A 15,652-nucleotide genomic window follows, 5' to 3' on the forward strand; every position below is an offset into this window, starting at 1 on the left:
AAACACGATGAAATGGACCTCAAGCTTCGACGTATACCCCGCAGTCTTTACCTGAATCAAAGTGTGTTTCAGGAACGCCATCATTCACAGCGAATAGCCTGAAGGCAGCGCTCATGGTTTCTCGTCTTCCTCAAGTGAGAAACAGGGTGAAGAAAGCGACACCCATGGACCGTACGCCAGAATCCGTTCCCTTGCGCTGCTCTCTCTCTCTCGCGCGCCCTGCTGGTGAAGGTGTGCGCAAAGCCTCAGCCGAGTTCCGCAAAACTTTGGTAGCTGGCGGGGAACCGCGTTCTTTGGCCCTGCATACCGAGAGCGGATCTACAGCGTAACGCCATGGGAGCGTCACAAGCACCCGTCGCACTGCACTTGATCGGATGTTGAAGCACCGGTGTGATGACCACCACCAGCAGTCTCACGGGATACAGTGCTTGAATGACTCATGATTTCCCCAGTAAGCGACTATTCGCAGTGCCCATACGCTCCCGTCTCTCAAGTCGTGATCCAAAAAAAGCGTCGCACCGCAGCGTGCTCGCAGACGCTCGGAAACGCCAGTGATGATACCACGTTTCTGAGACAGGTTTGCAGCACCCGGCCCTGTTGCCAACGATAAAACCGCAAGCCTCTGTTGAGGCTGCACGACCTGACGCGAATGCGCCTGGAGCAGCGCAGGAACACGCCACGAATGTGCTTGTCCCGGGCATCCTCCAGTCCAGTAATCCTGCGTCTCCTGCATGGATCCGAGGAATTCCATCAATAGGTCGATGCGAATCCCTTATCCACCTGATTTGTTGGACTTTAGCGTACCCATAGACATTCGGGACGAACCTCATAGAAAAGGACGTAGGCATCCTTGCTGGTGATCCGTGCATTGGACGCGTCCGGTTCCGTGTCCTCGCAAACCGTTCTACATTCCACGGAAACTGACTCGTCATCGAACACGAACCACTCTGGATATCGACCGTGCCGCACATGTGCGATGTAATGGCCTTGGTCGATAGATCCGATGTGACTTACGTACCCGATCAAGTCGTAGAGAATTCGTGGCCCAGAATCCTGCAGTTCGTGGTGCATACAACGGTGCGGATGCTGTGCTGCCATCGCTTCCGAGCCAACACCGTTCCTTCGCCGCACGGACGCACTCATAAAAGGGGTCATGTCGAGCCCTCGTACCGGGAAAATAACATCGACATCGAGTTTGCTCGGCGTTACCTGGCTACCGCTACCACTCTGTTTGAAGCGCTTCAGATGGAAACAGATGACAGGTGGAAGCTGTTTCAGTGAGAGCTGCTTCGTGCGAATAGGTGGCACGTCACCAGCAGACCGGGCCTCTTCCTCACACGAACAGGATGAGGTTGCACCAATCGCATCCAGCGGCTCCTCCTGAGTAAATCGCTGCAAACAACCTGTGAGCGTATTCGGCAGCGATCGTGCCGCTGACGATGTTGTTGTCGCTGTTGCTGCTGTTGCAGCCGCACTGCCTGCATGCTCGTCTTCGGGACGAATGAGGTCCAGAGAGATGTCCAAAAACTCCTCGTAACGCTGTGAAGATGTCAAACATTTTGTACAGCAAATCTCACTTTGAATGAGACCCGCAAAGGTTCGATGCGCCAGGCACGAACAACGCAGCGACAGTTGCGCTGCTACCGACTGCAAGGCCAACTGCTCCTCGGAAGCGCTCTCTACGAATCGCCGTTGAAGCTGGAGGCGACGTTCCCCATCGTCGAGCGTAGGCGTCCAGTGCGCATGCATGAGGTTCAGAGCCGACAGCAGGTACTCGTGAGCGTCATGCTGAGCGTACGTAGCGAGCGGCTCCATAAACTTCCAGGTAACATCGAGGAGCTTCTGCGGCACGAGCACTGGCACTTTTAACGGATAGCGCACGTATTGCGCTTTCTGGAAGTGCTCTGGCATGGGCTCTCGGTCCGTTTGTTTGTCCGATAGGAGCGCTCCCTTGGTAGCGCTGGTACTATGCGTTCGGGCAGCGCTTGATTTCTGATCGTTTGGGCGCGTTCGCTCCCGGCGCTTTCGTTTTCCAGAGCCGCGCAGCCTATCATCGGCTTCAGTAGTAACATCTGATAGGGTATCCTTCTTTTCCAAAGCAGACATGCGCTCCGTTCCACGACGACGTCTCCCTTGGAGCGGCTTCGACTGGTTCAGAAGCGCGATTTCGTGTGGACGTGCTGCTTCAGCAGACGGCGTTCGAGCATGTCGCGCTGCTCGTATGGATCCCGACATAGACGACGAGGACGACGACAACGACAGCGCTAACGAAGACGACTCGGATGTGGAGGAAGATGAGGCATGCGCTGTGCCCGGCCTGCCGCTATCCACAAACTCCTTGGCAGCGCTTGAGGCACTACGAACAGACCCAGACGCGCCAGTATGCAGATTTGACAGCTGCGTCTCTCTGTCCGATAGCGCCGCTTCTGCGACAGGTCGCCAGTAGCCATGCGACTGTGCCTGGCTCAGAGACGCCAGGTACGACTGCGTCATCAGTGCATCTAATGCACAATTGAAGCAGGTCCGCTCCGGGTCCTGGCTCTGAGCCAAAGCCTCAACACGGCGCAGACAAAACGACTGATGAAGATCTCCAAGAAAAAAGTTGCGCACCGGGCATAAACGCATGAAAACCTGGAGCACAGCAGACATGTAACAAGTGTTGCCGAGGTTGGTGAGGCCCACCACACCACCATACCGGCATCGTGCCGTTCCAGTGCACGTCGATAGTCCCGAATGCGCACAACTCGTTTCTGACGCGTCTCGGACTCGCGTCGCTACGGAAGCATTCGCAACGTTTCCGCCGGTCGCCATCGTCTGGTGTTCCTGATCCATTCTCCGAGGCGGTAATCGCGAATCATGACGGTACGCGTGCGCCATCGATGCCATCCAGTCATCTCGGAACTCATCATTGTCTTCGCACTCGTTGTAGGCCCAGTCGGTGAAATGTGCAATGGCGTGTTTCTCGCGCCAGCTGAGTACCCACGAAGGTTCGCTTGGCCTTGCCGCAAAGAAAAGCAGCTGGAGTTTGCGTTCTTTGCGCCACAGATCCCGATGCCGCCGTGCCAGCACGCGGTTTTGTGACTGCTGACAGGTACCTGGTAGTCGCTCTGCGATGCCGTCTGCTCGAATCGAGGCATCGACCGCGAGGCCGCCTTCCAGCGTCGAAAGCGGCACGTTCGGAAGAGCCTGCATGGACCCGCTGAACCGCAACAGCATAGAACGAGCAAGTGAACGAGCCTGTTCCCTCCAGATCGCTCCTTCGATCAACGGGTCTGGCACGACTCGATGCAATGCAACGATTTCGGCTGATCGGCTGTGAGTCACCGCTTTGGTGTCTCGATCATCGTGGGGGCCGCTGCTCACGGATGACTTTGCTTTCTTTCGTTTTGGCATTTGGGAGGCACCTGTCGATTCTAGCGTCTCCATGGTTACATGATCATCGTCGGATGCTGTATGATCTCCACCTGATCCTCGTCGACGGAGTGCCTGAATGATCGGCATTGCGTCGTAGATGGCGAACGAGCCGTCCAGGCGCATCCAGAATCGAAACACACCTCCCGAGTTCATGTTGAACTGGACAATATGTTGCGCACAAGAGATGATCACGCGATGCAGGCAAAAGTATAGATCATCATAGGGCCGACTGCACGTCACATCGAAACAGTGCAGCTGGGGTACGGCCGGCGAGTGCCCCGGACGCCCAAAGACCGTTGACCACGTGTGCAAGAAACGCGCAATGACCCGTACCGCAGTTATTCCATTCGTTTGTCCGGGGTTCTTGTTACTCAAATCCAAAGCCTGGAACTTGAAAAGCTGCATAGCTCGGTCCTCATCGCGCAAGGGTTGCCGCTGCAGCAGATTCCAGAGCGCTACACAGAGCGCACTTTGCGAAGCAGTAGCAGAAGTGGTCAAGGTTTCCACTGCTGACTCTTCCGGTTCTGATACTGGCGGATACAACTCTGAGCAGTCTGCAGCGTTGAAGCGGACGGATTCAGAGTCCTTGTTCCAGACTTGCGGGCGTGCCTGGCTCGGTACCCCAGTATTCGCTGCCCGATTCGATGCCGTCGTCGGCGCCACTGGTGTCGCCGCAGCATCCATCCCAGAAGTGATGCTTCCCCACTTCGCTGGTTAGTTGACCCAGTACTCCAACTTTGCGCCCAACTTGTGATTCTTGGGACGTTTCTGAGCGCCGTCACCGCACGTGTTCTGCGGCTTCGTAGCACGTGTTTTCGGCTACCGGACAAGCATTGATGCCTCTTGGCGTTCGCGCGGCAACGGGGCGATCACCAGCAGCTGTGCAGGGCTACATCCACAGATACGACTCTATGGGCTGTATAAGGTGTTGCTATCTAGCGAGATGTATGCTTTCAATGAAATTACCAGCAGCTGTGCAGGGCTACATCCACAGATACGACTCTACGGCCTGTATAAGGTGTTGCTATCTAGCGAGATGTATGCTTTCAATGAAATTACCAGCAGCTGTGCAGGGCTACATCCACGAGTCCTTCGCAAGAGACGTGCTCCTAGCAATGGATGGGGCAGCGATACATTCCATGTCGAACGGTACAATCTGGGGTCAGTGGATACAAGCCATTGTACAGGATTACTGAAACCTGCATTGAGCCGCATTCATTAAGGCATTGAGGAGAGTTCAGAAGATCCGTTAAAGCGGTGGAGATAAACTTACCGCCAAAAGAACCTGAAAGCGCACAGCATATGGCAGTGGAAAGCGCTCTGGTGAATGCTGCAATCCTCCGAGTGGCTGAGCAGCGCCCGCATTGCTGGAGTTTTATCGAGTCAGCACCAAAGCGATGGAACTCCGGAAAGCTCCATCTACCGTATGACAAACTTCATACGTCGATGCTCAAAAATTCAACCGTATGCGACGATCTGCACCATGCAACCCCAGCGGCTCCAGCATTAGCCGAGCATGACCATCATCCATGGTAGCTTCAGATGCTAATGGATCTCTTTCGGGTGCTGGCATATTTTAAATGCGGATCTACAGAGTGTAGCGTGACATGGCCTTGCGAGATACAGGATAGCGCGAGAGCATCTCGCCAAGTGCGCATCACAGGATGCTGGCCTGGAAACGGTACCCGCCGCGTTCGTCGACGAGACCCGTTCGATGCCTCAGTGCGTAAAGAGTCTGGCGAGCGGTTCATTCTGAGCAGCAGAAAAGGTCTTGAATTTGTGCAGCAGCAGCAGCAGCAGCGTTACCAAGAACTGCTGCAAGCGGGTCGAACGGTACACCGGTGCAACAAAGAAAGCAGGTGCGTTGCATACGGGCATTTGCCTTGCCGCGTGTACCTAGAGTCCACCACATACAACGAGCGTCATCGTCATGGATTGCCATTCGCCGACCAAAAAAAGTCGCAGATGCATCGTCCAACCATGACACTGGGACGTCTCAGACTACAGCGAGCGATGATGATGGACGCCTCTCTGTGTCCAGTCATACATTGAATCGTAATTGCCCGATAAATCACGCCGAACGGCGTGCTATGTGGCATGAATCGCGGCATGTCGTCCGCTTTTCTTGCACATGTCGTGGCGAATGGCTATTTATGATCATTTTTATCTGAACTCGGAGGAGCACGACGTATCTCGATACTGCAATCGTGTCTGTGGCCAACGCGAACGGCATCAATGGTAGATGCTCCCGCAGTGATTTTGAAACCCATCGAGGTCCTTGAAGAGTGCTGGATTCCTATGTATCATTCATAAAATTCTAATCACTGCCGCTTGTGTTCGGGTCACGACTACCAAGTTGAGCTGCGCGAGCCATTCAGCGTACTCTGACGACAGACGAAGACTCCTCTCCCGGGAGCAAAAACAAGTCTCGTTCGTTCGATCTTCAGCACTCTGCAGTGTAACCGAATCAGCAACAGGCGCCCCGAAACGAGCGCTCTATCTGCATCGCGCCTCTACGAGCCGGACAATGCTGCTAAGACCCCGGATCACTGGACGCTACAACACGCGTCTTTGCGTTGGTCATGCGGTTCGTGTTTCGCTACCCGACGTGACTCATTCCCGGAGTCCGTCGGACGGTGCCCTGCACTCGCGTGCGGCGAACGTTTCGGCAGCTCGGTTGCCTTCGGTCCGGCTTGGTCGCTCTTGGGCCGCTCCCGCCGCGCCTTCAGACCCGCCAGAATAGCTGCGTCAAAGACGGCCTTGAGTCCGACCTGCGTCAGGGCGGAACACTCGAGATACTGGATCGCGCCGATCTCAGTGGCTAGGCGTCGACCCATGTCCGCCGTGATTGCGGTTTCCCCTCGTGCTTCCAGCTCTTTCACCACCGGATAGCTTTCTCTTAGATCGAGTTTCGTGCCCACTAGAATGATGGGCGTCTCAGGGTTCGAGGCACGCAGATCAGGGACCCACTTCACGGCCACGTTCTCGAAACTCGCGGGCGCTACCAGCGAGAACGCCAGGATGAAAACGTCAGCGTTCCAGTACGAGAGCGCTCGCAGCCTCTTATAGTCTTCTTGACCAGCTGTATCCCACAGCTCAATAGGTACCTCTTGCCCGTTACAGAGCACCACGGCGCTATAGTTATCGAAGATTGTCGGCACGTAGTCTGTCGGGAACTGGTTGCTCGTATAGCTCATCAACATGCATGTTTTTCCAACGCTTCCATCACCTACGACCACGACTTTAATGGCAGAGTCGTCTGCATCAAACGTCTCTGGAGGAAGGTGTACTCCGTGCATGGTCGCCAGCAGACAGCCGCACCAAAGTACACGGCCTCGGAATAGCGCTCACCCCCGAGTGATAGGACTGGTGGAATTCGCGCGATTGCTCCCGCGCTCGCCGCGACATCGACGCGCGTGGACACGCCACCCGGGGGTCCAGGGACGGTCGATAGTAGCGCCTTGTCGTTTTTTTCTTATCGTTACACCGGGGTTAGGTGAGCATGGGACATTGAACAGCTCGCTCTATTTATGTGTTGAGCATGTTTCTCCCACCTTTTTATTAGGTACACGGCGTTGACACTCGAAGTGGATCAATTAGGGTGTGAGGAATCGTAGGTAGATATGGGATTCCTGGTCGTATGTTCGGAATGGCTCCGTCGACGCTTTGCAGCTGGAACTCGCGACGTTCCTGGAATCCGGGTGATTCGCGACGCACTCGAACAAGCATTCGTAAAAAAACCGATATCATTATCAGATTCGTATTTGCGGGCCTCTACTGTTCTGCTCTCCTTACGTATTGCATGCTGCAATTACGAATCCGCCAAGTTGTCGATCTCTGTGTGTCAAGGTAACTTGTGGGGGCAGCAGTTCGCACTGCTGATCCAACGAGACAAAGCTAGGCGTCTTGTTTGGCGGCTTGTCCACAAGCACAGATCGAACGTTCTCTGAACTTGACACATCAAGGAATCGTTATCGTTCGCAAGGCAAATCCTCCTCGCCTAGCGAACATCAACGAAACAGTATTCGACGTGGGCACGATACCTCTGAAAGGATATGTTTCGAGTGACTTCTGTCTCCGCTGTTTGCATGGAGAAGGGTCCTGGACGTATAGTTGAGTTATCGCGTGAATCGCTTCCAGTGCGGAGTCTGTCAACGCTGTGAACGCAGAAAGCGTGCAGGGTTCACAGCGTCTCGACTTGCTCTAGTACCTGAATCGTTCATCTGGGTCTTGTTTCATCATGGGAACCAACGCGTTCCACAAATCCTCTATCGAAAAGGAAGGCTTGCACTTGCATGTGCAGCACGCAGCGTACTTGCCGAGGTGATCGTCCAGAAAAAGCCCTTAATCATTGGACACGGCATCGGGCACTGAAACGCATGAGAGCATCGAGGGTAGCCCTCTGTACCCGTCAAGGGCATATACCGAGCGATGAAGCGAGCGTACACGCTCCACTGGTCAACGCCTGGAATAGCAGGCGGCCTTATGGGAGTATGGGGAAATCTGACGCGAATGAAGTGTCAGCACTGAGCACAGCGCACCGAGACAGTGTTTGAAAAAGATGCAAATGGCAAGCGAGGCGTAGATCGCCATCACCGCCAGTGCATGAAATGCGTCGACAACGACAGGAAACTGCAAAATTGGGACTTGCACGCCAAAACCAATATCCTTCAACTGCTGGCAAAGGAGCTGGAGCGACCGGAGAGACCGGCATTTTGAACGCCAGAGATAAGCGTGTTGGGAATGAAGCAATGGCAGGAAAAATCCGCAATTCCTGTCGTTGATGACAATATGGCGAAATCCAGACGGTAACGTCTACGCCTAGTTTGGCTCAGTGGGTCTGTTCCATTTTATTCTGACCTGGGTAGTGTAGTCCATCGTTGTTTCATAGGCCGCATGGGCAAAGCGTCACCTCATGCGGCTCGCCATGCGTTTCTCGTTCGACTGGCGCTTGAATCTCGCACCAACATCAAACGTCCAGAAATTGTATGGTGCGCTCAATTTCCTACCATCTCAGACTTGAGTTCACTTCGAACATAATCAAACGCTGAAGCAGCACTGAAGCTGAATCCTCTATTCTCGGAGCTTTTCACTATGCTAAACTGACTTGGGACCCGTCGGCAAAGTTTTGAAATAGTAGCGACAGCATGTTTCGCTCCCCAAGCGAGTCGTTGCGGAGAGTTCTGCGCTCTCCGGCGAAAGCTGTTGCACGACTCGGGCGCAAGGGCTCCAAGCACATCGTCTATTTCCGGATCCACCGGCTTGTTCAGGAAGAGGAGGCTTACAAGTCCGCGCTTGCAGGTGTCGTAGACCAAACAGACGGTCGCGATCCGGACCAGACACGGGCTTCGGCGTTGAAAGCTCGTTCACTGCGTGTGTGTATTCAGTTTCTGGACGATCGGGCGGGATCTGTTCTTCAAACGTCTTCGACAACGAACGGAGTCTGGGAGGAAACTCTGGAATCGAATGTTACACTTTATCCACTGGCCAACGAGAAACGCTTTGAACCGCTCGTTGCTCAGGTGAAGTTGTACGATGTACAGCGGGACCAGCCCATAGGCGTTGGCGAAGTGGATGTAGCCCAGTTTGCGCCAGCGTGCGTAAACCGCAACACTGGGGACGGTGCCGAAGCACCAGCGGCACACCGTTTTCATCGGCGCACGGGGAGCACGGACTTTGGAGAATGCCTTCTGGAGCTCAGGTCCTCAACTAGCGAGAGCAGAAACACACCAAAGTCGAATCGAATCCGAGCGGTGCTCCTCATTAGCATCAGCATTGACCAGCCGCATACGTTCACCGATGTGTCTGCGTCGATCGGATCCCGTGACAGCGCGAGCCAGGCTTCTTCAACAGAGTCCAGTGCAAGCGTACCCGATCTAATGAGCGCCAATCGAAACAGCATGCCAGAGCCGTTCAAAGGAAACCGCCCAAGGGCGACTCACGGCACGCGAACGGTGGCTGCAGGCGGATACCAGGGAGCACCGCTGACCTCATCGACAGCGCAGGCGTCGCTGACGGCTTTGCGAGCGTCGACCATGGCTCGCGAACGAATCCATTCAGCTCAGAATGAGGGAGGCAGCGAGGATTTTGCGAAGAAGACGAGCGCTGGGGGCCAGGCGTCGACGGCAGCGTCACCGCATGCCCAGAGCTTGCATCCCGCGGCTTCGATGCCGTCCAGTGTGACATCGCTACTGCAGGATCGGGACCGAGGACCCAACAGCGGTACGGCGGAACGAATACCGCAGCCTGATGAAGCATCTCTATGGAAGAGAGAACGTGATCGGTTCGCAAAACAACTTTTGCTGCAGGCGGAAACGTTTCAGGAGGAAATTCGCGAGCTTTCCGCGACCAACAGTGCATTGCGTGTTCAGTTGGCGGCGCTGTGTCGCGAACGCGAGGCGCAGCAGCTATTCAGCGTCCCTGCTGAGAGGCGCCAGAGCGCGCGTACGCACCCAGGCGACCATGGCCTACCGCTCGCAACTACTGGACTCGCTTTAGCACGCAGCACTGCAAAGGAGGATATCGGTGCTGAGCTGGACCCTGTTCCGGTCGACTGGGATCGAGAGCGGCTCGCTCGCGAATGGCAGATAGCGCGCGCCGGCCTGCGAGCGGCGGTCGCCCAGGCACGTCTGGAGGTCGAGGCTGCGCTGCGCGATGCTGCCTCGAGATCCATTGCGAGTTTGCGGTACTTTACCCACTGGCATCGTCAGCGTGAGGATGAAGCACTCGCTCCTCACCATGATCTTGCAGCGATGATGACCTCACGGGATGCTTCGAAGGAAACTAGCGCCGAACTCGATCCGAGCTCGACTGCAGGTCGTTCTGCTCCAGAAGAGACGGCGCTCGTTCGGGAACTCGAGCAGCAATTGATCGCGACGAAACTGGCACATGCCGAATCCGAGGACAAACTCGAGGAGCTTCGACGTGCGCTTCGAGAGATGCAAGGTCGTTTGCTTCGCGAGCAGCAGCGGACCGTACAGCTCGCGCAAGAGCTTTCGCAACTCCACGGGCAGCAGGTTGTCACGGCAACGCCAGCGGCAACAGCAGCAGTAGCGGATGCGCTACATCATCGCACGACGGGTAGTACGCAAAGCAACGCTGCCGAACTGGTTTCAGGCGCATCAGAAAGTAGACTGTGGAGGCGGTTCTCTGCATTAGATGAGACGCGCACCATCGACACGACTGCCGCGCGAGAGCAGCACGCTCATAGAGAAGGTGCCAATGAAGCTACTGATGCTGCTGCTCGCCGTCGCGCGTTCTCTGTATCGAACGACGCGTCGCTAGCGAGCGGCGCTGGCGACGTATCAGCCACTCAACGACGCTCTGTAGAGCATGCGCGTTCTCGGCGTTTTTTCTGGAATCGACGTCATCGAGCGAACAGCCACACAGAGCCTTCTTCATATGGGTAAAAAGGAAACGCGCATCGTGCAGTTCCGGATGAGATTGGCAAGCCGCCCCCGCACCTGGACGCGTAACGTACGTGGTGCCGCTGCCGCCGCCGCAACAGCAGCAGCGAGCATGCCCTGAATACGCTACGCATCGCTCCGAATCAGAAAAAGAACAGAAATGGACCACGAATTACCGGTTAGAGAATCGTATCTTTCCTGCTATACGGTTCGCGTTGACCGGTTATTCGAAATTTTACGTTCTAGGCGGAATGCTCCGCTAGCAGGACGAGTCTGCCAGGATAATGTTTCGTGCTCCCGCCAGCGACAGGTGATGTAGCGAGACATGAACAACTCGTCCGCAACGCTCTTTATTCTGCGACTAGGGACAGTTAAGGTGCGTATGGGCGCCGCCCATGTTGCAATTATCTCCTAGCATATCGCTTCGCGCTGCCTGCAGCAGCGCGTCTGCCTGCACAGCTTGCAGGCTCCGAAAATGATAAAGAATCCCGACTCCGTATCAGGTGAAGCGTTCCTCGATCCGACGCTCTCATTGGTATGGCAAAGCCGCTCTGTCTCTGTGCTGCATCCGTGCCAGAGGCATTGGCGCTATTGCTGGTGCTCAAAACAGGTACTCTGCGCAAGACGGAACGCACGGAACGACCATTATCTCTGAGGGGCATTGTGCATACTGGAACTCGGACGTAGTGCTACGCATGACAGACGCTTTCACCAGCACCGATATCCATCACGTAACCTGGAGCTCCTTACACAAATATATCAACGTTCTGTCGATCGAAATCGATATTCTCTCAGTATCTCCGAGAGGATGGATGGGTAATGGACCTTGAACATACCGCGAAGCATGACAGGCGCTTTCACGGACACCGATACTCATCACGGAACCTCGAGTTCCAAATCCAAATATATCAACGTTCTTTCATGTAAGAAACAGGATCGCCCCCGAATCGATGATGATAATGATGATGATGACGTGCAGCCCGCCGCCGCCGCCGCCGAAGATCTCTGCACCCAGATGCCGTAGGGCAGCTGCCTGGAGGCAAAGATTTCAAATGCCCAGGAGCCTGTTCTGGAGGCCGTCGTGCCTGTTAACGCCGCTTCCTGGACGGTGTTCCGCGGTGACCCTAGCATCCAAGTTGGGAACACCAGCAATGCAATGGGGAAAGTTCATAGATGCGTTCGGGAAACCGATTGAGAGAACTTCGGCGAAAGCAGTTGTTGAGGAGCCGTTTTCCACGGCGAGGCGCAGTGCAACCGTAGCGGCTGAGGCGAGTCCAGAGGCAGCGGGCCGTGGAGGAGCTTTCGACGAAGCCCTGAAACTTGTTCAGGACCTCGAAGACCAGAACGAGTGTTTCGATGGCTCCAAAGTTGAGCAACTGTGGTTTTTGCTGCGTACAGGCATACTGGATAGGTGTAAATACGCACTAGATTCGGAGACGTCCTCGAGCTGTGGCGGGCTCAACGCCTCGGGACAGTGCCCGTATTGCCAAAGCCTTGACGCTATCCGGCCAGACTGGGAGAGGTTTTCAGCTTTGTTTCGTCAACTTTCGTTTGGAAGCAGTGCTGGAAGGTGCACAAATGACACTGCGTCACCGATGAGTGTCACGAGTTGCCGTGCACCGTCGAACATGCAACAGGTGCTTCGTGATTCAAACGATGTTCACGACGCAAGCACCGAACTACAAGAACGACTCGAAAGTTTGTTGCTATATCGCGACGTTTTTCTCGCCCACGCAACGCAGGTCGTTCGCGCCCGCCTTGAAGAGCGGGCGGCATTGCAAGAGGCGATCGCTGGCAAACGCGACCTCATCACAAAGTTGCGGAAGCGAATTGCTGAGATCCAGCGATTGGGTTTGCCTCGGGAACCGCAAGTTCCTCTGACAATGCCAAAAAACGAGGGCACGCCTCGCGATGCGCATGAAGCGACTGCCTCGCCTGTCGCACTAGACGAGTCCATCGACGACGCAGGCGTTGCCGGGAACAAGTCCCCAGCAATCGGTACAGGACCTCTGCCGATGATGCATAACGAGCTGACACTTTCAAATGATGATGCCCTGTCGTCCGGAGCGTTCTCGTTATCTTCAGCTCGTTCGGGTTTTGTGAGCGAACATGTGCGGGTCGCGAAAACGACCCACGGCGACAAGGTGTCTTCAGTGGCAGAAATCACGGCGTTGAACAATCTCGCGAACGTTGCTCTACAGCGCCTGCTGGGCTCCGAATCCCCGAGCGCCGCCCCGACTGCGGTGGTATGCGGAACCTCACCGCATGCATTCAACGCAGTCAGCGCGGATGTGTTACCAGTGCGGAATGTGCTCAGGGCATTCACCCGACACCCCGAAGGCGTACCCATCTCCGAGCTGCCAGCAATGATGCTCCGAGAGACCGGCGATCCCGTGGTAGCAAATGAGATCGTGGAGTCGCTTTTGAACGCTTGCGTCCTGGAATACGATGAAAACTACACCAGCGTACGACTTTTTTCTGAATTTCATCTGGGGTAGTATGCGGACACCCAGGCTCCCCGGTTATTCCCGAACCGATTTGTTTACGAGATAGGATCGATGTATCGATCCAGGGATCCCCCGATGCGCGTTGGTGATCGGCTGCCAGCGAAGCGATCACCGATCTGTTCCAGAGCTCTCGGAATGATGCCTTGCCTCGTGCGGCCGACCTCCCGGGGAAGAGCTTGTTTCACGCGCACCCATACCCACGGACGACTTCTCCAATGTCAAAGACAGGCCTGAGCTAGATTCACAACTCAAGTGTGGTGTTCGATTGGCATTCGCGATCACCTGCAGCGTTGGAGAGGTGCGCTCGCCCAGGACATATCGCCCGTTTTGCGTGCAAGTATCGATTAGCTGGGAACTGCTCCTGCAGAACGCGGAAAACGGCCGCCAGTAACGCATTTATTTGTTGCAAATTCCGCTTGTTCAGAGACTCATTCGGGACTATGCTCCGAATCCCTTGTATCCAGGACGAATTCGGTGGCTGTATCTACTTACAAGATTCACTCTAGAAATCGCTGAAACGTGCGCAAGAATGACGCTGCCCGACACGCAAGTCGAGCGCAAGGCGAGCATTCTTCCGTAGACAAGCAGCAACGCCCGGCATCCGTCGCGCGCGTTACCACAGCATCCGATAAGCAGGTCAGTTGCTACGCGAGCATTTCGTCATTGGCGTGCAGTATCCACCTGCAAGCGTCAAGCGGATAGCGAAGCGTCATGTTGGGGATCCGCATAGCGACGATACCACACTGCTTGCTTCTGGTTTCTTCAGATTTGCAGGAAAGGATGTTCCAGCACTTGCACCGCTGCTGGACGACGAGCTTCGCAGTAGTCCAGAAGCCTCTGAACCAGATCGATGGCCTGTTCTATCACGTCCTGATCCACGTCGTTGTTCCAGCATCGATGAATTCGAGCAGCTATGTTATCAGAGCCGTGGGGAGACGACACGCTCTCGGTATGCGATGCTGGTGCAAGCGGCTGCTGCTTGAAGCACTCTGGCGGATTCCCCAGCAGGTCGAACACCGTCTTCAGCGATCGTAATTCACTCATCGCCGTGCCAGTGCCGCAATCGAATACCGGCTCACCGGCCTGGCGAAATAGCAGCTCGAGAAGCACACATCCAGCTGCCCAAATGTCACTCGACGGGAGCCGCCGCGTCTCCCCGAAATAGAGCTCCGGTGATCGCATTGGCGCATAAGTCAAGGTCGGTGACGAGGCCCCATCTGCGTCAGTGTTCGCACTGCATCTGCGCAGCAACGAATAGTCGCAGAGGAAAAAAGTCTCCGCTTGGGGTAGGCGACCAGCTTGGAGCGACAAGCCAAGCGCTTCCGGATCCACCCGCGACAACACGTGATCCAGTCGAATGTCACGATGGACGAATCCATGCGCGTGCAGATGTGCCAGTGCGCTGAACAGTGCCCGACACACCACCCGAATGAGCCGCAGCCATAGCGAATCTGATACAAGATTCTGATCTCTTTGGAAGAGATGAGCAAGTGGATAGCCCCGCTCCATAACGAGTGCCAAATCCGGCTCGACGCCTTCAGATCCCAATCCAGCTTCATTCGCTTCTTCTGGGAAACTCCATGGCAACCAAGCAATGCATTGCACCAGATTTGGATGCGGTGGTATCTGCGAGACGAGTTCTCGCTCCCGTTCAGCATAGTCGATTGGCGCCGCGTTGGATGACGGTGCATTCCATAAACGCCAACGTTCCAGTTCATGGTTACGCGCAAAAGGATAACGGTGCAGTCGTTTTATAACGAACTGGCTGTCGGAAGCTCTCGAGACAGCCAACCAGACTTCACCATAACTCCCTTGACCTAGCAACTCGACGAGCTTAAACGTAGCAGGCGAAGCGAACGGCACGTCCAGGCTGGAGGCACGCGGCGTTGCCGGCAGTGATCCGGGTTGCACGGCCTCTTCGGAAGGATGCTCCTCCGCATGTCTTTCCGCAAACATGGTTTCTGAATCATATTCATTGCAATCGGTAAACTCTTGGCCTCCTTTGCTTGCCATGACACCAGTGTCGGGCTGTGCATGAAGGTTTCTTCCGCGGAGAAGACGCCTGCTCGCCCCAGCTCTTGTTCCGCAGCGCTCAAAGTCCAGCAAACCGCGCCTTTGTGTCAAAGCGCTTCTCTATCCTAGAAGTAAGGACCCCGCTTCGCGATGTTGAACGTCATCAAGGCTCACTCCGTCTTCCGTAACGCTGCAGCGCCGTGTCGCAGCGGCACGGCAGTTGCCAACCCGTCCGCTGCCGTGCGGAACGCGTCGGCGTTGATCCTCCGCTCAATAGCATCGTACCTGTTCAGGAAACGAACGAACGCTACA

General features: G+C 55.4%; 5 protein-coding genes across 5 annotated transcripts, besides 3 other annotated features; 2 read left to right on the forward strand and 3 right to left on the reverse strand.

Moving 5' to 3' along the window:
• Positions 1–114: part of a sequence feature (possible transcribed region) that runs on past the window's edge.
• Positions 1–645: part of a sequence feature (possible transcribed region) that runs on past the window's edge.
• A 150-nt stretch (positions 646–795) lies between these two features.
• Positions 796–4,098, reverse strand: CYME_CMH182C (similar to ubiquitin specific protease; the record flags this gene model as incomplete). Its single annotated transcript, XM_005536072.1, has 1 exon — positions 796–4,098. The coding sequence occupies one exon, from the start codon at positions 4,096–4,098 to the stop codon at positions 796–798; it is 3,303 nt and encodes a 1,100-aa protein (XP_005536129.1).
• Positions 4,099–5,960: 1,862 nt separating this feature from the next.
• Positions 5,961–6,713, reverse strand: CYME_CMH183C (small GTP-binding protein of Rho family; the record flags this gene model as incomplete). Its single annotated transcript, XM_005536073.1, has 1 exon — positions 5,961–6,713. The coding sequence occupies one exon, from the start codon at positions 6,711–6,713 to the stop codon at positions 5,961–5,963; it is 753 nt and encodes a 250-aa protein (XP_005536130.1).
• A 204-nt stretch (positions 6,714–6,917) lies between these two features.
• Positions 6,918–8,951: a sequence feature (possible transcribed region).
• Positions 8,562–10,823, forward strand: CYME_CMH185C (hypothetical protein; the record flags this gene model as incomplete). Its single annotated transcript, XM_005536074.1, has 1 exon — positions 8,562–10,823. One exon carries the CDS (start codon positions 8,562–8,564, stop codon positions 10,821–10,823), a length of 2,262 nt encoding a protein of 753 aa, XP_005536131.1.
• Positions 10,824–11,770: 947 nt separating this feature from the next.
• On the forward strand, positions 11,771–13,318 carry CYME_CMH186C (hypothetical protein; the record flags this gene model as incomplete). Its single annotated transcript, XM_005536075.1, has 1 exon — positions 11,771–13,318. The coding sequence occupies one exon, from the start codon at positions 11,771–11,773 to the stop codon at positions 13,316–13,318; it is 1,548 nt and encodes a 515-aa protein (XP_005536132.1).
• A 771-nt stretch (positions 13,319–14,089) lies between these two features.
• CYME_CMH187C (similar to shaggy-related protein kinase) lies at positions 14,090–15,340 on the reverse strand (the record flags this gene model as incomplete). Its single annotated transcript, XM_005536076.1, has 1 exon — positions 14,090–15,340. One exon carries the CDS (start codon positions 15,338–15,340, stop codon positions 14,090–14,092), a length of 1,251 nt encoding a protein of 416 aa, XP_005536133.1.
• Positions 15,341–15,652: the final 312 nt, after the last annotated feature.

Source organism: Cyanidioschyzon merolae, chromosome 8, assembly GCF_000091205.1.
Source record: "Cyanidioschyzon merolae strain 10D DNA, chromosome 8, complete genome".
In the NCBI taxonomy this organism is placed as follows: domain Eukaryota; phylum Rhodophyta; class Bangiophyceae; order Cyanidiales; family Cyanidiaceae; genus Cyanidioschyzon; species Cyanidioschyzon merolae.